The following is a 20,478-nucleotide window of genomic DNA, read 5'->3' as shown; positions in this document are numbered from 1 at the left end:
AAAAAAAGACACACACACACACACACACACACACACACACACACACACTCCACAAGCTACAGCAGGTGACTGGCTGCTTCCTCCCCGGCGTGTCGAAGCCAGCCAATGGCACGGCGGCAGACTCCCCCCAGCCTCTAATCACCGAGCAGACTGGTGTCTGAGGGACCCGGCGAGCGCCAATCAAACCGTCTGGTTGCTAAGCGCTCAGGGTAGGGAGGGGGAAGAGAGGGGGGGGTAAGAGCCAATGGCACGGCCTTGACCCCCCCCTTCCCTCCTTCCTCAGACAGGCATTCCAGGTTACAGAGGGCAGAGCGGGCAAGGCTGGCTGTAAGCTCATATACATTAATATTAACACACACATGCAACATACACACACACACTCAGCAGCACACACACACACACACTGGATCATAACAAATGACGTCACAGCGAGTCACTGGGTTCAGCGCTGACAGGCATCTCTCCTCGTTACGCTCCGTCAGCTAAATGAAAGCCAACAGGTGAAAACGCGCAGATAGAGGGAGTCCAACACACACACACACACACACACACACACACACACACACACACAGCATCCCTCTGTCACTATAGCAGACTGGGAGATGATGGGAGGACGCAATGTGTGTGTTTGTGCATGTACTTCTTCTGTAGAGAAATACAACCATGTGTTTATGTATCCATGTACTTCAATATTTACGAGGACCCAGTGTCCCAACAATGATGAAAAGAGGTTAAAAAAAAAAAAATAGATAAATAAATAAAAGTAAATCTAAAATCTTCAAAAGCATAGCAAAGCTGTACTTTTCACTGTCTGTGAAAATCTCGTATCTCTAAAATGTCACTTTTTAAGGAGATAAGAAGAGTTTCTGAAGAGCAACCAGTCATGTAGTCATGAGTAGGGATGAGAGGATATAAGATTTTATCTTTTATCGCGATAAAAACACTCAAGATAATTTTATCTTGGTGAATTTCCATTATCGGGATAAGCGTGAATATCCTCACATGAGCGTGAATATCCTCAAAACAAGTTATTAATTTACTGTGCATTTACAACACATAACTAATTGAACCATGTGAATGCTTGGATATCAGGTTGATAGGTAGATTATTTTTATTAATGGATTTTTTTCTCTCATTGTGATTACCTGCTGGGTGTTGGCGAGAGTCTGAATCTGTCCTATGATGCAATAAAAATATTTGTTTCTTAACTAAATGTAAGGTAAAGTGATTCCAGTATGTTTTAGTACCATTTTAAGAGTTTTAAGCATATTTTGATGATTATCGGGATAATATTGTGAATCGCAATTATTTTGGCCAGGATAATCGTGAGATAAAATTTTCATATCGTCCCATGCCTAGTCATGAGTGACTTTGTCTCTCTCTTTCTTTCTTTCCTTGTTTTCTTTTCTTATACCAGGCTATGTTCTTTCTTTTTTTAGTACTATCTGTCTTATGTTGACAATGTTCTTTTGTGTGTGTATTCTATCTCTGTTGTATTGTATATCTGTTTTTAACAGTGCTTTTAAAGCCCATCTAGGGACAAACATGTAAGGGACAATGCCTGACTTTTGAACTCCGCGGAGGCAACCGTCGTCCATTAATTCCTGATAATGGACACCTCGAAGGGCATTATCCCGCTTGTACCATGGTCACTTGCCAAAGAAAAAAAAAATAAGACCATTAATTTATATTTTCATGTGTTTTGTAATCAAAATCTAAAGTTTTTCATAAGCCATAACTCAGTTTCCCTGGTAACACGTAAGGGGTTTGACTAATACCTGGAACAATCATTACCATCCCATAAGGTTCTTATGCAATGGAAACGTTGTTCACTACTCCAGTAAATAGGACGAACCTTAGATACGACTTGGCAGCAGGAGATATTTCTAGTCCGCTCAGCTCATAGAACCCTTTGGCTCAGCTATGAGCCAGAAAGCTAACGTTATGCTAGCAACATTCAAAGTCAATAACATTGCATACGGTTGACAAACAGTAAATATAATTTGACAGTATGTTTAACAACAAGACTAGCTAGCTATCCAGCCATGTCATTGTCCCCAAATCAATATCAAGATTTTCACGAATAAATGAGATAGGCCATGTGTACTGTCGGCCGCAGCCTGAAGTAGCGAGTTGAATAGCGAATGGGATGTGAGACGATTGCTTACCGTATGTGATGCAAAGTATCAGTCAGTTCAGAGGGGCAGTGTACTTGCAGCTTGTGTGTTACAGTCGCCATCCTGTGGTGTTCAGAGGATGAAGCACTGTGCTATGTTTACTCATTTTAGATACAGGCTGATGCTACGTAGCCAGCGCATTCCTTTAGAACGGTGAACAGACAGTTTCACTGGAACTACTTAGTAGGTGTCCATTATCAGGAATTAATGGACACCCTGCAGCCAATCAGAAACGAGTATTCACCCAGACCATGGTATAATGTAAATTAACTTAGGCTATAAATGTTATGATATGTGACATCAGACTATTTTCGTTTAAATGTTCTATGTCTATGTATCTGTCTCTATTCAAATAAACATTGAAATGAAACAACCTTATATTGAGCTTGATGAAAACGCCTTGTTGGTAACATCATATGGGCTTTGAAATGGTTTCAAAAGCCGAAGAGTTCGGAGAACCTTCTCAACCCATAGAGAACCATATAGTCCAATTGAAGTGAACACTTCAGAGTTCTCGGTTCTCGAGATATGCGACGGACACACACACATACAGACAGAGATTCCTTGCTTTATAGTATGATGGGGCTGGATCTTCATAGGCAAGGTCAAATTTAGATCCTGAAGCAGCCAGCTGAGAAACTATACTACACACACATTCAAAGGGCTTTGAGGAATCCTAGGGGAACCTCGGAAAGTTCCTTGAAGAATCATAAAGAGCTCATGAACCCTGATGGTACTTCCAGGAACCTCTAACACATGTGCCATCGAGGAGCAAAAATATGCACAACATGCAGGTTTTTGTTTCAACAGAACACTACAGCAGCTGATTTCACTGATTAGTTTATCCTTTCTGGTCGAAGGTGTGTTAATGAACTGAAAGCCTGCAGACTCTTGGGGCTCGAAGGCACATGGATGAGAAACACTGGACTAATTAATATGGGAAGTTCTTAAACAAACCCTTTAAGGAGATTTTTTACTAGCGAGAAACCCCAAGTTGTCTTCGGCTCTATTTGGATTTTAGAAGATCTCCTTAAATTGTTAAATTCTTGTTTTTCATTTTGGCGACATCTTAGGTGCCCAGCGCTTCACTGTTTGATTGATCATCAATCAAACAGTGTGGGTGGTACTGTAATGTCTTGTTGCTTGGACTTTCTGTTGATGAAGTTTGGGTTTTTGTACGCAGCACTCTGTTCTTTGTCTGTTCAGCCATGGTGGCTGTCGCTGCTCATGCCAACTATCCAGTTCTAGGGCTGCAACTAACGATTATTTTCATTGTTGATTATTTTCTCGATTAATCGATTAGTTGTTTGGTCTATAAAATGTCAGAAAATGGTGAAAAATGTCAATCAGTGTTTCCCAAAGCCCAAGATGACGTCCTCAAATGTCTTGTTTTGTCCACAACCCAAAGATATTCAGTTTACTGTCATAGAGGAGTAAAGAAACCAGAAAATATTCACATTTAAGAAGCTGGAATCAGAGAATTTTGACTTATTTTTCTTAAAAAATTACTCAAACCAATTAATCGATTATCAAAATAGTTGGCGATTAATTTAATAGTTGACAACTAATCGATTAATCGATTAGTCGTTGCAGCTCTATCCAGTTCTTTCATTTATTCCAATCAAACTGCTGTTGCTGCTGCCGGAAACGTAGAAAGCATCACTTCCTGTGGGCCAGAGGATTTTTTTTCCCAGTGAAGACCTACCAGACACCGGGCATTTAGAGCAGAAAATGTAAAAGCTTTGATGAACTGGAAACAGGTTGAGTCACTATTGTGTTAGATCAATTGGTGATAGAGCAGCAAAACGGAAATGTATTTATGCGAAAATGCCATAGAGTGCATTACACTCAAGCGCTCCTTTCAATACCAGCAGCCTTACATTAAACTGATCCCAGCAGCCACGCAGACCCTTGTCAGTATCAGAGGCTTTTTCCCTGAGGCTAATATCACGCAGAGCGAGTCCACATCAAAGTGCAACTATAAGTATGTCTATGTATCTCTCAGAGAGCAGCGCTCTGGTCTCGCTCCGGGCTACACTTCACTTTCAGCATGTCGGTGTGGGCGTTTTAAGCCTGTGTATGTATGTACAGACGGGGGTCTTGCTGTGCTAGTATGTGTAAACCACAAAAGACAACAAAAAGGCTTATCCTTGAGGCGAAGCAGCTACTCTAAGATTCATGTGGGGGTGTAGGCTGCTGTAGCCTTAAGTATGTCTGGTGTGTGTGTGTGTGTGTGTGCGTGCATATGAAATGAATGCGAGCAACAGCAACCCTTGGTTGACTATTCAAAGTGCATGGAGTTCAATTGTTGGGCTTAATGTCTACATAAGGAAAGCCAGGAGGGACAATGTTGGTTCTGAGACAAAGATGCAGGCCAGACTGTGACCTCAACCTCCCACTCTCATGTCGAGATCCTGGAAAGTAACTTTTTCAGACTTTCAGTAGATATTCATCATCAGGAGAATGTCTGTTAACCTGTTAAACTGGCTGGTACTGCAGGCTAAGAGCAGTCAACCTGCTATACACTTGATGTATTTGCATGTGTGTATGTGTGAAGTTGTGCAATTTGGCTGGTTGAGTTTTTTTATGAATGGCATTCCTGAGTCATTCAATAGTGAACAGTGAAAACAGGTAAGAAATATTGGAGACAGACAGAGGGGAATAGATGTGACAAAGACCATGAATCAGATTGAAACCCATGGCATAACAAGTATCACAGGGTATGCAGCTTAGCTTTTGTGTGTTGTATTATTTTGAGTTTGATACTAGTATCTGGGACTGCATTATATTGATCAAAAGCTTTTTCTACACAATCTCTTCTTATGTAAAAAAAAAAAAAAAAAACCTTCTCAGTTTGAATCAAACTGATAGATCTTATTTGTGCAGGTTGGGGATTCTTTACAGCACCAGACTGCCTTGTTCAAGAAGCTGAAACATTTATCTCTCAAAGAAAAAGAAAAAAAAAAAGTGGCCTCTTGCGATTTGGAAATTAAATTTTTCCCCATCAATTGTGCAGCCCTCCTAGTCTCTATGTGATGTAGTCGTAAGCCTATGTCTTATGTGTTGCATGTTTGCAGTGTCTCCTGTAGAATCTTTTGTAGATGTGGGGGTTAATTTTGGTTGTGAGACCCAGGTTCACTCCTGAGCCTTTCCAGGATCAGTTCCTGTGGGTGCTGCAGCTTAAGAATGCCTCTTATTGGGATATTTATATCATGATATATGGATGTGTGTGCCGTAACTGCAATTGTTTTGCAATTTTTTGGGCTGTGCAATAAGTCCAGATGATGAATTTCTACTTTATTTAAATTAGTCCAGCTGTGTGGAGCCACTGAAGCTAAATGAATGTAAAGGTGTTTGTTAGTGGTGTTTGTCTACCTCAGGTTTGCTGAGGCTGGAGGACACCAGGCTGCCTGAGCCAACATCCAGGTCCCACTGCTTCCTGCCCTGGTTGTTGGGGTCCAGAGCAGAGATCCGCCCATCCAGGGTGCTGATGATCACCAGGGACCTGTGGATAAAACACAACAGTTTAAACACACTCTCCAAACCAGGATTACATCATACACCACAAAGGAACATGGCACAGGAGCTTTACCTATTGGCTAGGTCAGAGGTTCTTAAACTTTTTCAGCCGCAGGCACCCAAGCTCATTAAAACAGACTAACTTTCTGGTCATGTGGGGATCTACCAGAAAATAGTTCTGTGACCTATTTTATAGTTAAGAAACAAGGATGTGGAATAACCCTTTATGAGGTTATTAAACCATCTGAATTTAAAGGATGACACCGGTGTGATTTATTTTTTTTTTTTCCTATCGCCATTAACGTTGTCTCTGCAATCTGTTTTTAATGCATTTTTGACTATGGCAAATACATCGGTGGGATAGACTTTTCATGGGCATTAATGGTGATAGGAAAAAAAACTAAAATTAATGTTCTCCCTTAATGCTTCTCATCTCCCTAGCAGGAGAGTTTGGTCAAATCCCATCACAGACAATCCTCTGAGGAAGAAGCATTTTAATGTGAGGCGGTAGTGCAGATGTTGCCTTCCCCTCCTGGTCCGCCCTTGTTAGCATGCAGGGCGACCTTCCACTGCAGCCAGCAGCACACCTGTGCCGTGACAGACCCCATCCTGTCACTGAGTTTGGGTGGCAAGTTGGTTTGAGAGGCTGCCTAGCTTTCGAAGGTTGGCTGGTTTGATCCCCGGTTCCAGCAGTGCCAAAGCCTTCCAAATCGCTCCTGAACAAAGGCAGCAGGTTGGCAGGTTGGTTTGAGATAATGCCTAGTATTCAGTTGCTGGTTTGATCCCCGGTGCAACCAGTGCCCACTTCTGCTGAAGTTCTGCAGAGCAACCCATGTATATGATCACATCTGCAGTTTTCAGAAAGCCAAATTTAAGAATTGTTAAGACTTTTTTTTAATGCTACCTGGAACTGAATTTAAGCTATTAACCAATTAGAAACCAAGAAATAGAAACAAAGCTGGCAAAACCAGTCTATATCTGATAGAACATAGATCAGGAAATTTGAAATGGCAGCATGAGAAAAAGGACAACAGGTTGGTAAGGGACATGAAGTCCAACTGTGTTTAGTAAAGCCGGATACATAATGTACTCCTAATCCTGTTCTGTATTAGTTTAAGAGCCGACATCCAGCATAATGAAACCTGACAGTGCATGGTGAAGAAATAAGACCTCATAACTGGATTTAAGACATTTAAATACTTTGTAAAGGCCTTGAATTTGGATATCTTATTTTATGACCTTTTCAAACTTTCCGAGGACCTGCAGATACCCTGGTACTGAAAACAATTAATTAAACTACTGTCACAACACACAGTAAGCAGTTGCTTGCAGTATGTCCTTGTGGTTGTATCTGACCTTGTAAAATACAATACATATACACATAAGTTTCCGATATTCAAACTCAGCTACAATTCTTAGATCCATAAAAATGGATATCATTAGATACCATTAAAGCCCAGAACGACTGTGATAGTTACAATTTCTGAGTAGAAAATAGAACATAAACCTGCTCAGTATTCAATTGTCTGCTCCGTATTCACTCAACTTTTGGCAGCCTGGAGGATCATAGCTTTCAAATTCATGTTGAAAGTCACATTCTTTTTTTCTTTTTTTAAACGCAGGTGAGTTCTGCTGCGTACGTTAGCTCTTTTTCAGCCACATCTTGCTTCACATTCATGCCGTCACACATATTCACACATATTCATGCATATTCAAGCTGCCCTTTACAACTAGTGCCTTGCTCAAGGGCACCTACACTGTAGCTGTTGAGGGAGGGGAGAGCAGTTAAGGGTGAAAACAAGAGATAAGACGTCGTCCCACCTCAGGTTAGGGGATCGCATACTGATAAAGCCCTGAAACAGATGGTAAAAGCGACTGTTAGAGCACACAGGGGGATTTGATATGGGTACTTTTTCTGGCTCAGAACTGTTATTACTGCCATAAAATTAAGCTCATTTAGATGTAAAACCTCAATCAAGCATTTTATATGTCCACAAAGGCAGTCTTTCATTCATAGTCAAAGGAGTCGTTCAATGCTGTACATCTCAATGACATCTCAGATTAGTTTTGGCTCTCTAGCATTAGCAGAAAATTGTAAGTGTTCACAAATATTGGCTCAACTGCCCAAGATGCCGGCTTAGCATATCACTGTTGTTAAGTGAAAGCCTAAAACCTTACACAGGCTTACACAGATGGTTTGTGGTTTGACAAAGTTTCACGATGCTAGTGCCCATGAAACCCATCTAAAGCCTATTCGATATTGTGAAAAATGCTTAGTTGTCAATGGCAAAAAAAATCCTCAAAAATAGGGTTGCATTACTGAATGCTGATATTGCAAAATCCAGTGGACACATTTTCTACATATTTCTTTTATTAGCATTGTGGGCAGAGGAAAAAAAAAAGAGGATGCTAAAAATGAGAAAATGCTGGCAAAAACTAATTTCCTCAGTCTGAAAAATAAACAAAAAAAACATGTCCTCCAAGGTGCTGCAACTTGATGTATAGGCCAAGGATTCTGCACAGCACCAGAATACAGAACATCATCAGTAACTTCTTTCCCCCTGAGAAAAGATTTAGAAATCGTTTTGGAAATGGAAAGGAATTTTCACACTTCTTTTTTCAATCAAATGTGCAGCCCTACCAAAAACTTAAAACTCAGCTTGTTTATGGTTTTTGTCCAGCAGTAGCGATGTGCGTGTTATTCCCCTTTAGGTGGTTACACAACAGCGTTTGTTAAAAGTTCTCTCTCCTTTGTCTAGCAACTACAGGCTAAAAACAGTCTAATAGACTTGAGTGAATGAAGAGACCCGGCCCCACCCTTCACCCTCAGTAATTCTTAAGGCTTCTGCCGCATTGCTCGTCAACGGAATCATGTCCTAAACTCTGGCACAGGCCACGTCTCACTATTGATTCGTGTCTGTCTAGAGGAGACACTGTCAACAGGCAGATTTTTCAGCTTTATTTGACCAGGGAAAGTCTGCTGAACACGCATGCTGTCTTTCACTGCTTTATATTCATACAGTTACCAGTATAAGCGCAGTCTTCCCCTGCTGGCCACTGGGCATTTGGGGCAACTCGACAGCAGTTATTGAGAGAAGGCAGAGTGTTACTCACTCACTTTCCCCACTCAGAGTGAAAAATGTTGAGGAAAACATAGCCTTGTCATCCACCATCGTCATTTATTCACACCGTGAGAGTTGTCAACTAAATCAAGTGTATTTAATATTAAGAACACCCGCTCTGCCCATTAATTAGACTAAACAGGTTAAATGCTATTGACCAGCTATAATCCCATATTGATTTCACCCACTGAATACACTTCAGTCATGAAGGGGAGGGGGCATGTTCGAGGATGTTTAAGCCTTGAGACAACTGAGACATGCATTGTCTCAGAGGAAATCAATCAATATTGCAAATCAATATTAGGAAGGCTTTCCTAACATTTTGTGTTATTATCTCACTGTTGTCACTGGCACATTCAGAGGAAGTTACAGTTGACACTCTGGACCAACTAGTTGTCTTATCTCAACTTCAGCTGGGAGTTTGCATAAAAATGCAAATTGGATCGCTTAAACAGTAATGAGCCATGTGTCTTTCAGCCCCATCAAAGCCAAGATTATCTCCCTGAATCTGCTCTTAGCATCATCAGCCTCAACACTTGCACCAAAGTATAGAGTACTAAGAAAAAACATTGTTTTTCTTCTCAGCCACCAATAAAAATACAGCGCGCTAAAGCCTGGTTTCACTCTCTTGATTGGCTGCGCAGCCCTGCCAAAAATATTAGGCTGATTGGTTGTTGCTAAGCAGTAGGCTCTCTGAGAGGGTGGAAGCTTGGCTGTCTTCACTCCACTAGCCCCGCCCCCCACAAGTCATGCTGTGAATGTAGAAGTGAAGAAGTCATTGAGAGCATGGAGTTCAACTTCAGAGAGAGAGAGAGAGGGGGGGGGGGAGAGAGAGAGAGAGAGAGAGAGAGAGAGAGAGAGAGAGAGAGAGAGAGAGAGAGAGAGAGAGAGATTCATTTAGAGGGGGAGATCAAAGCCCTCAAAGACTCTTTGTACTCCAGATAAAGGATTGGATGGGGGGGGGCACTTAACTCTACAACTTAGGTAACATGATGGCAATAGAGAAAACGAGGAGGGAGGGGAGGGGAGTAACTACAAAAATAGTACTATACCAGACAGAATAAAAAAGAAAAGCAAACTCGAGCAAACAGAGCTCTACTATCTCATTTAGAACTCGAGGCAATTTATTTTCCATGTCTGCGCCCCGAGACGCTGCTCCCCTGCTCGTCACCAAAGGGATAACATGTAGCCTGTGGGGCTGCTGTTGCTGAGCGTGACAGATCCAGGCAGCGCTGTGGCTGAAGAAGATGTTGGAATGGAGAACGGAGAGAGAGAGAGAGAGAGAGAGAGAGAGAGGGAGAGGGAGACAGAGACAGAGAACTAAAGATGCCAACAGAGTGAGGGTTGTTAGCGTCCTCGCCTGTAATGCTGTCAAAGTGTCATAATAGTGCCGAGTGCTTCTTCAATCACAAAGCGTATGGCAGAGCAGGGAGCCAATTAGCCTCGCTCTCACCAGACTCTCAGCTCCTTGGAGACACTCAGCCTCAGTCTGCACACACTGGCAAGAGGAGCTGCTGGTAAACACACTCCATTGAAAGAAACAACCAGGATGTTTACACAGGCCGAGTCTCCAAGGAGCGGGAACCGCCGAGCAGGACCAATCGCGACAGCCTGCCTCCGGCCGTCAGCCAATCGCGGCGCTGTTTTTCTCCTCGCTCAGCCAACGGGCGAGCCGCTCTTCAGATTCTGGGCCAATGGCAGGGCGGGACTGCCTGTAACCATGCAACAGCGAGCAGCCTGGTTCCTCGCTGGAGTGTGGAGTTCTGCTGCCGCGCAGCTGCCACTCAGCCTGCCGCGCAGCCAGCGAGAGGCAGAATGAAAATACGAGAGCATGGGGAACACGTGGGGAGAAAGTTATGGATGCGGCGCTGAGCTGGCCGCGCCCAGCAGGACCAGCTGCACCAGCAGCAAAAAAAAATATGATTCCTTTGAACTTATGGATATTCTGACATACATAAGGCATAGACAATGACCTATTTAGAGGGGAAGGGTTTACAACTTCAATTTAAGACTTTTTAATGCCAAATACAATAAATTGCAAGATCAATTTCCCCATAAACATAAGTAAAGTTAAAAACAATAAATAAAAAGCGGAGGACTAACAGAATAATAACTATATATATATATTTTTTCTGAAGTTGAGATGATTCAACTGAAGATATTTTAAGGCTTCTTATGGACCTGCAGGCAGCCTGCAATTAGCTCTGTTCCACAAAACACTGCGTGCAACCAGGACTTGGTCTTTTTCTCAGGCACACAGAAGCATACTCCCATGTGCCTGTTGATGCTGAAAATAAATAGTTATGATAACACTGAAATAAGTGCTGAGTAAAAAATGATAATTTAAAAACAGAAACACCACCTATAGTGTGTCACACAGGCTAATTCCTGTAAAATGTCAGTGAGACAGAAGAGATGAACGATCACAAAACAGACAGAACTACAGACTAAGCTCAGCACTCATTAATGCAACTGCAAGGTTTATATAACTGTCCACAGTCCCTGTTAAATAATCAAGTAAAAAAAAAAAGAAAGATTGTCTTTGTCACGATGGCTGAAGCGTGACCAAAATGGACTTAAGTGACAGACTTGCGATGTGTGGTCTGCTTAAAAATCCTAACAGCACAACAACCTGACAACCATCTGGATGGTTGCAGCAGACCACTGCAACAGTGAGGAAAGGGTGTGGTTTGAAAAAAAAAATACTTCTAGTACCAACAAAAAAAAACAACACACCGTTGAAAAGCTTTGCCATCACCCTATCTCCTCTTGCACAACCGCGCCACCCTCTCCAACCCGTAGCATGTCACACGTGGTAAAATCCAAACTCTATGGCGCCACGCTCCTGCCGGCTGATTGGCTGGGCCGCAACTCCGATCCAAGGATCTGATTCGTTGTTGCTAAGCAGTGAGGAGCTACCTACAGTAAAAACAGGGCAGCATGGTCCTACTAACTACCGGCTAACTCCTTGTTTTCATCCTATCCTCCCTCCTTCCCTTCCTCTCTTCCTCCCCTCATAGTATCCCACCTTTTGCCTCTGCCCCACCCATACTGCAGTGCTGCAGGATGGGTCCTACCAACTCACCAAAACAGCCACTGACCTAATAAATCGACTTATTTGATAATCACATTAAAGATGAAAACTGTTATGACATTAATGATGAATAGGTAATTACATGCATGATGAATGGGTTACTACTGTCCCTCTACACAAGGTAATGAACCCATAAACGTTTTGTCAAAGGAGTCCTGACCTTCTTTTCCCACAACTCAGACATTTTCATGCAGAGAAATTCACGAAGTCACAGACAAAGCTTTGAGAGACTAAGTGTCATCACACCCAAACATCAGCAACGGCGGATCAATTTTGATGCAACGTCTACACAAAACAATTAACTTAGACATGATTTAAATATCATTTTACACATTAGTGTTACAAAGAGGAAGAAGACAATGAATAACTGAATAAGACAGACAATTAACAACAGCAGCAGACATGAATAAAAACAGGGTTACATAAGAAAAAAACAATGAGGTTAAAATAGGTTAAAACAGATTACATAAACTTGTTTGAGGTGATTTAAATCATGACTTGATCGACTTTGCCAGCCACAGTCCAATGCAACACACATGGGCCGTATAGAGATAGACAGTTCCTTTGAAACTTTTCCTGAGGGAGTTCAGGGCCACACCTTACTCTATTGTCTACGTCACGACCTGTTATTTTGGGGACGGATTCTATTAATAAAACCCACAACATCTCCCCGGTTACAGAGAGCAGTGTAGTGAAAAAAAAAAGAAAGAAAAAAGAAAAACAAGGACGTGAACTCTCCCCTCCAAAAAAAAAAAAATTCCTCTCCTCCTCCTCCTCCTCCTATAGCCAGACCCACGCGGCCAACTCAAATTCTGAGCACTAGCCCTTCTCTCCGACGCAATTGGCCGACAAGTCGCCCGGCTCGGCCCAGCTGATTGGCTGTTGCTAAGCAGTAGGCTGTGGGAGCCAGCCGGCGAGCGCGGCGGCCCAGAAGAGCTGTTGCCGCTACCGGGCCCGAGGGGTGGTGGGGGGGGTGTGTGTGGGGGGAGGGGGGGTTGAAACAAGAGGGGGTTGGTGAGGAGGTTCAAACAAAGCTGCTGTCCTCTCACCTCCAAGTGCTCCCTAAGGTGCTAGAGGTCCCAACGGAGCGCTCGCTGGCAGAGGCATCAAACCAGGCAGCACTGTCACATACATGATTCACACACACAGAAGCTTTCAAACATGTATGCACACGCGCACACACACACACACACACACTCACACTGACATAGATGTAAACATCAGGTCTCCAGAGCAGCGTTTGTAACGTATAGATGGCAGGTGAGGTGAGGTGACAGCCGTCAGACAACACAACAGCAGCTCGCTTCACAAAGTGAAGGCCGGATCAAAGCCAACATCTAGAATATTTATAGATTACAGGATACAGGAGCGGAGAAGGGAACTGAAAAAAAAAAAAAAAAAAAAAAAACAACTGCAACTGACAGAAACTTAAAAATGTAGACATCTGAACATCTGAGCGGAGTCGTTGTTTTCAAGCTGTCCACATGAAATGTTTAAAGAGGCTGCGTTTGAAGCGCTCCATTCCAAAATCTAATTTAGTAGAAAATATCATCCTACTGGAAGTTCATTCTCTCTAAAATACAAAGTATCCAGTGTATAAAGAGTTATAATGTTGTCAGCCAAGGTCTTAAGTTATCCACTATTCTTCACAAGCGGATTAAGTACCCTCACTGGTTCATATTATTTCTGTGTCATGATAATCAAGTTCATGATTTCAATGGTAAAAAACGGTGAATATCTCATTTTGGAAGCAAACTCTCCACCTCTGGCCTCTAAGGATGTTTTTCTAGCTCACACAATCAAGGGTGTGTTATTATTATCGCAGGGTGTCACTTATCATAAGACTTGCTGCACACATGGTCACTGTTTGACTTGGCAGACTGAAACCACTGCAGGAGAAACCTTGAAAGGTCACTGAAGGAAGTGGCGACCGGTTTTCAAAAGGCTGACCTAGTTTGTGCTGGAAGTAGAGGCCAGCTTCCCAAAAAGTGTCAAAGTTCACTGTTTTGTACGAAGCCAATAGCTGGGTTTCCATTCAGGTGTTACATGTGAATTCTATTGAATGAGAAAAGCTGAATGGAAAGAGCAAATTTTTTAAAATGTCCTTTGTGTTGCAAAAAAGTTTGTATGCTCACTTGACTTGAGGCGGAAAAGTTTTCTTCGCTAAAGAAATACATGATAAATAGTGATGGAGACACATTTGTCCAATAAATAATCTCACTGCACCACAGTGGAAAAGTGCCTTTGGACATTTTAAAATGTCTGTGAAATACAACACAATATTATACCTGCTGTCGACAATATAAAAAATATGACATATATACATAAATAATATATGCACAGCCTCACCAGGAGGCATCATTTCATCTGTCTCTCCCATAATACTCTCCATCTTGGTTGTATGAACATTAGAAAATTACCAAGTGCTTTTTTTGTTTTTGTCTTTGGATAAAAGAATGAAATATGGCTAACATGATACCAAAGAACAATAACAACTTCCCCAATACTAATCAATTCTTGAAAGACTTTTTCCCATTTTTCTTGTGGATGTGTTTTCTGATGTTCAGGATGACGATTTATTTGCCTCAACACACCTGATGGAAATGCATCTAATTCACATTTCAAAAGTTCAACTAAAATTGGCTTGACAGTTGGATGGAAACATAGCTAGTGTAGGTATATACTCAAGGGGCGACATTAAAAAGCAATGTGTATGTGTGAAGGAGAGAGAAAGAGCATAAGGGAGAGAGCTAGTGCAAGATGAGAGAGGAAGAATAAATGAATGAGAAAGAGAGCGATGGAGAAAGAATAAGTGCAAGAGAGAGAAACATCCAACAGAGAGACACAGAGAGACAGGCAGACAGAGTGACAAACAGAGACAGGGTGTGATCACAGGTCTTACTCTCACCACTGATGCCGAGTCCCTTTCTGTAAAAACTGGGCTACTAAAACAGTATAATCAGTGTCATCTTTTAAATCACTTCTTAAACTTTTTTTTTTTTTTTTACAGGCAGGCTTTTATGAATCGTTTTTGCCATTCATTCTTGCTGTATTTTCCTCTTATGTAATCTTGTTAATTCTAATTCTAATATAAACCTTTAAATTCATGTTGATTCAAGCACTTCAATCTTTATCTTATTTGCTTTTCTATATTAGTGTTACCATTTAATTATTACTGTGAACGCATGTAAACTTTCAGCCTTTGTGGCACCGTTTTGAAAACGGAAAGTTTTGTACTATTTTGCTAAATACAATCACACAAATGCAAAAATGACAGAACTGAGTCACCCATCCTTATAGTTCCTTCCAGTTCATGACAATAGCTCTATACTATCTAATGCAGAAAACAAAAGAGAGTAAGGGATAGGTTAAAACTTCTAATACTATAAACAATATTACTCTATTATAAATATGTAACCAAAAACGGGCAAATATCTGAATTTCAACATGGTACACTGCGAGAGAAAGAGGGAGAGAGGGGGGGAAATAAAAAGAAAGAGAAGCGAGAGACCGAAAGTGAGAAAGTGAGAGAGAGAGAGAGAGAGAGAGAGAGAGAGAGCGAGAGAGAGAGAGAGAGAGAGAGAGAGAGAGAGAGAGAGAGAGAGAGAGAGAGGGCAGGGAGACAGAAAAAGAAAAAGCAGATGAAAAGAGAAACAGAGGTGGAGAAACAGAAACAGAAGGAGACACAGACACACCTATAGAAAAAGAGAGAGAAAAAGAGGTAGAGAGACACAGACGTATGGAAAGAGAGCGAGAGCAGGGTGTGACCGGCAGGCAGGCAGCGCGGTGAACGCCGAGGAGTTTTTCCTGCATCCTGAGCTGCCTGGCAGGGGGAACAGGCTGCTCCTATCGGACCAAACTGCTTCACTAATTACTTTCGATTTCCACTTGATACGATATTGCAGATGACAGTCGGAAGCCTTCGCCTCCTTGTCATCACGACCGGTCCTTGCCGGGGGCCGCCGTGGGACCGGAGTTATTTGCCCAACAGATTCACTCTGATAAGTAAGTTTGTGTCCTTGGATACAGACTGGGCACGAGCATCCGAGTCACATCTGTCGTCTCTCAATACTGATGTGCAGAGAGGTTTTGTTCAAAGTGGAAAACACTTGCTTCCTTTCTCTGTCTCGTTCTCCATCTACACACTTCCTGGAAAATTTAAATCTAAGACAACAGATTACACTTTATTCCTCTCAATTTATGCAATCTGAGCCTTGTCCGACACACACAATACTGTGTGTACTTGCTCTCTCTGCGGTGCCAAACTGGTTTAAACGCAATTCCAAGTAACACTCACTCATAGTTGACATTTACAGTTGTCAGCAAGTCTCAGGTGAGCCTCAGGGCCACAAAGGTTGACAACCAGTGGGAAACATGATGTATGTTTACCATCAAATACAAACAGTAAAACAAAAAGCTTCACCACGTTGGATTCTTACAATGAGAAGTTTTTTTTTTTCCAGTTGACAGGCATTTTTATTGAGGGAAGCAATTGACTGCGGTCCGATTCCTTTAAGAAAAGCAGACGGCACGTACAAATGCTACACAGAGAATAATTTAGTGCAGTCAGTGTGCTTTCATTCAACAATGAAAGGTATTTAATTGAAACAGGAAATCATTTTTATAAGGTGTATGAAATTCTAAAGTATCAGCCCGGGTCTCGGTATCAAAACGTGCGAGTGAGTGAGAAGGAAATATCTTAAAGAAGACACTGCGCCAACCATCCGAGGTGGGCGTCAAACCTACTGTTTACCAAGGAAGACAAAATCAATGCCCTACCCACTGCGCCAATAGCTGCATCTCACTTTGGGAGGCAGTGTTAAGGCTTGGCGAGGGTCCGTGAAACTAACTGCAGCCTGTATGAAGCATCAAACTTCTCACTGACAGCATCCTGGGGATTTATCACACAGGAGAGAAGCAGAACAACGTGCCTTTGTGCGTGAGGTTGCCTTATATGTATACTGTGCCATGTATGATTTGTCGTCCTCTGTAGCTCAGTGGGTAGCTAGATGTTCAATTCCCACTGGGGTCAGCCTTGGTGAAAATGTGTGCTTTCATGGTTCTGGATAAAAGCAGCCACCAAATTGATATTGCAACATCTGCATGGCGTCCCAAGACAAACTCCCCCATAGGGACAATAGGCTTTATCTTTATTGTCAGTTGTATGGGAAAGCGTATAGAAAAACTATTCCACCAGCCCTCCTTCCACTTTGTTAAATAATAAGAGCTCACAGCATCGTCTCAACATGTGTAGTCAGACACTGGGCGAAGTCTATGATTTCTGGGTGAAATCTTTACCCTCTTGGAACAAACTGTGCCGGCTTTGAATCACTATTATCATTGGCACTTCTTGTGCAAACTGCCAAGACTCCCAATTCACTTACGCTTCAAATAAACAGATAAGCCAACTTTACTTCTCTCAGCTGGGATACAGCATGCCTGCTAGCAGTAGGAGATAAGTACTGGGTGATGACAGGATGGTATCTCTGTTGTCAACGCCAGCTGATTAGGAGTGCTCCCTTCATTTAACGTGATTTCAGGGTAATATTGAAAGGAAAGCTGGTTTTCACCTCCTACCAGTCAGTGCCAACTAAGTTCAGGAAAGCAAACATGGCGAAACAAGTGGAAACTTTGGAAGCGGAGACTGCCCTGCCCATCACATCCATCTAACCACCTACGGGTCTTTAAATAGAACAATCTAGAATAATTTCCCACTATTTCAACTCAGGTGTTTTGACAGACAGTCCGCTAACGTTAACGCTTGATTCGACTCGATTCTGGCTTTGGTTACACAGACAAATTAGGTTGTTTATTTATCAAATGAATTAAATCACGGTAGATTTCGACTGTTCTTCAATTTGTGTGGACTCAACTTTTCTTGACAGCTTCAGCGAAGCGCAGGACAAGTGTTTGATGTAATGCAAAATCCGACTGACAGAACAGGACCAACAGGACGCATATCGACACCTAACTACTTATTAGTAATGCAGCTTGCGTCAAACACACACAACAACCAAGCTAACAACTTGCCCCAGTTTCACACAAACAACTGTTTAGCTAGCTTGTTGTTGGTGCTCCTCGTCCCTCACAAACTTTGGTCGGTGCGTTGAAACGTGCTTTGCCCGGACATGTGCCGAGCCGTGCCACCAGCAGTGGGGGTATATGAGATTTAGTCCATTTCACAATAAACCCATCAGTTTGTCATTATAACGCGAAAAAAACACCGATTAATAATGTCAAAGTACTTATTCTAACCCCTTGCGCCTGTTGTTCGTGCTCGTGCATATAACCGACATTCTATTTTTCGTATTTAACTTCTGAGTCGGACGCTTACGTCCATTATCTGACACGCAGTCAAGCCCCATCGTGGACAGTGCTTAATGACAGTTACTGGTTTGGCCGTTTACTGCCATCACTTCTCCTGTCTCCCACAAGTATTTATTGACATAATAGGGATCTGAGTCTAATACAAGCTTGGGAACCGGGGGCACAAGTTAACTCCGTCCGCAAGTTGTTCTTGCAGTGCTGAAGTCCGTTATCGGCTAACGTTAAGCTAGCAAAGACCAAACTGATTTTGGGTGTAACGTTACACACTGGCAACCCAGTTTTCAGACTGGACTGTCTGTTTATGGAGGTTGTCGTCCAAATTTTGTGGGTAAAAGTAAAGAAACATGTCAGACGGGGACGTGTCCGATAATGGATGTATAGCCGATAACTGTCCGTTATTTCACTCATTTTAAATTAACTTACCTTGTCGGGCTGAAGCTCCTGCTGCTCTCCCCATGCGACTCGTCGGTCTCCCCCGTCGCCCCGTTCTCGTCGTCCTCCACGGTAACGTCTCCGGTGACCGGGGCGCCTACGTTCTCCAAGCCCCGCTCCATGACTCCCCCACCATCTTCCTCCGCGGTCGAACCTGAGCCCCGGGCGGCGGGCTGCGGCTCCCTACCGATGGCGGAGCCCTGAGTTTGCGAAGTCCCGATCAACGTTTTCAGCAGCAGCAGGAGCACCAGGGAAATGCTCACGTTTCCAAAGTGAAACCCCCTTTCCATTTGTAAGACTGGCACATTAGTGAAATATGAGATTTACATGCCACTGGCCTTGTAAATCTTAACAAAAAAAAAACAAACGCGCAAAAAATGCGAAACTATAAAGCAAGCCCTATTCTGTCTTGCAGGGCGCCCCTTCAAATCTATTCTTTAGGTAAACATAAACAGCCACTGGGACACCATGTTATTCCCTTTATACTTGACTCGAGACTTGCCTTAGTAACGCTTAATCCCGCCCCGTTTCTACACCAGGATTGGACAGTATAATCCTTACAGTCATTAAAATTTCATGTAAACGTATCTTATTGCACCAAACACTGTCAATCAGAGGAACCCGCATACTAAGCAGAATCCGATTGCATCAGAAGTTTGTCACTCAAAGAGGCGGGCTCTGCACGTGCCAACCCCCCAAACACTGGACTTCATTGGACAAGCCCGCTGTCAGTCAAAACGACGCAGGCGCACTGCCGGCTGCCACACAACGAGAGCAAAAGGTGACGCAAAAAAATCCCCGATGGCGTTTCCCGTGGCGGAGATCTGATTGGGGGAATGTGTCGTCGCTCGTCCAATAGATAAACAACACCGCGTTGAAGCACTGCCATTGGCTGGTTTGCACAGAGGCGGACTAAACCGGGGCACGCGATTCGATATCTCAGCTGTCATTCATGTGTGGGTGTCAAGAGTAGCGAACAGCCGACATGAAAACTTCAACGTGGCTCCACTGTAGGATGTTTCCTGTTCCTCATCACGAGTTACAGCGGATAAACAAACAGGCCGGGCGATGACATAATGTCTATCGAATGACTTTGACAGCGTTAATTAAACACTAAGAATAGAGCAGATTTCTGTAGAGGTGCCTGTCAGCCGTGATGCTTTCTAGTCCTCAGTTCATGTTCGCTCCATGACATGACAGCCACCTGTAAACGTATTACAGGCGGTGCAGACAGTTGTTGCCTGTGCCGGGTTTCCTTTATAACTTTATTCGGACCTTATGCACTGTATGCAATGGTATGTGAGATCATGGTGAACCATTAACCCTCACTTCAGTTTGCTCTGCTCGAGGCTGCAGCTGCTCTCCTCTCTGCCGCCCCCATGTGGTCATACAGGAGCACCACCCGCATACTGCTGGGATACTAATGCACCAGGAAGAGTTTCATTCCAAAATCATATCCACCATTTAAAGAGCCAGTGCAGTCAGGAAAAGTTTGATGTTGATTTGGCACAGTGAACATCATTTTTTTCAGTTTTTCATGGTTAGATGTAGGACTGAGAGACTGGAATATTAAATCTGTTTGATTCTGTTGACAACCAGAGGGAGCGTTTTTCCAACAGGTCCAATTTCCACACTGCTGACCGTTATAATTTAGGTAACTTTACATTAACAGATCCTTTGTTAACTTAAACCATTAAATTAAGAAACACAATTCTCATCGTACTGGACCTTTACAACTATGACAAAATGATTGTTGGCATGAAAATACAGCTTACACACAAGTATTACTGGTTATTAGTCATGTTGG

The 20,478-nt window shown here is 42.7% G+C and overlaps 1 protein-coding gene across 1 annotated transcript; it reads right to left on the bottom strand.

Annotated features, from left to right (window-relative positions):
- Positions 1-5,552: 5,552 nt before the first annotated feature.
- On the bottom strand, positions 5,553-19,101 carry eif2ak3 (eukaryotic translation initiation factor 2-alpha kinase 3; the record flags this gene model as incomplete). The annotated part of the gene is made up of 2 exons (XM_071525755.1): positions 18,663-19,101; positions 5,553-5,682 (listed from the first exon to the last, which is right to left on the bottom strand). Coding segments are annotated over exons 1-2 (429 nt in total), but the record flags the coding sequence as incomplete, so codon positions are not given.
- Between the last annotated feature and the right edge of the window lie 1,377 nt (positions 19,102-20,478).

This window comes from Centroberyx affinis, unplaced genomic scaffold (assembly GCF_046629955.1).
Source record: "Centroberyx affinis isolate AG114_WGS23_722 - 3 ecotype Tasmania unplaced genomic scaffold, CSIRO-AGI_Caff_v1 ptg001336l_1, whole genome shotgun sequence".
Classification (NCBI taxonomy): domain Eukaryota; kingdom Metazoa; phylum Chordata; class Actinopteri; order Beryciformes; family Berycidae; genus Centroberyx; species Centroberyx affinis.
Note: the sequence above shows the minus strand (reverse complement) of the source record. Positions and strands in the feature narration are given on the sequence as shown.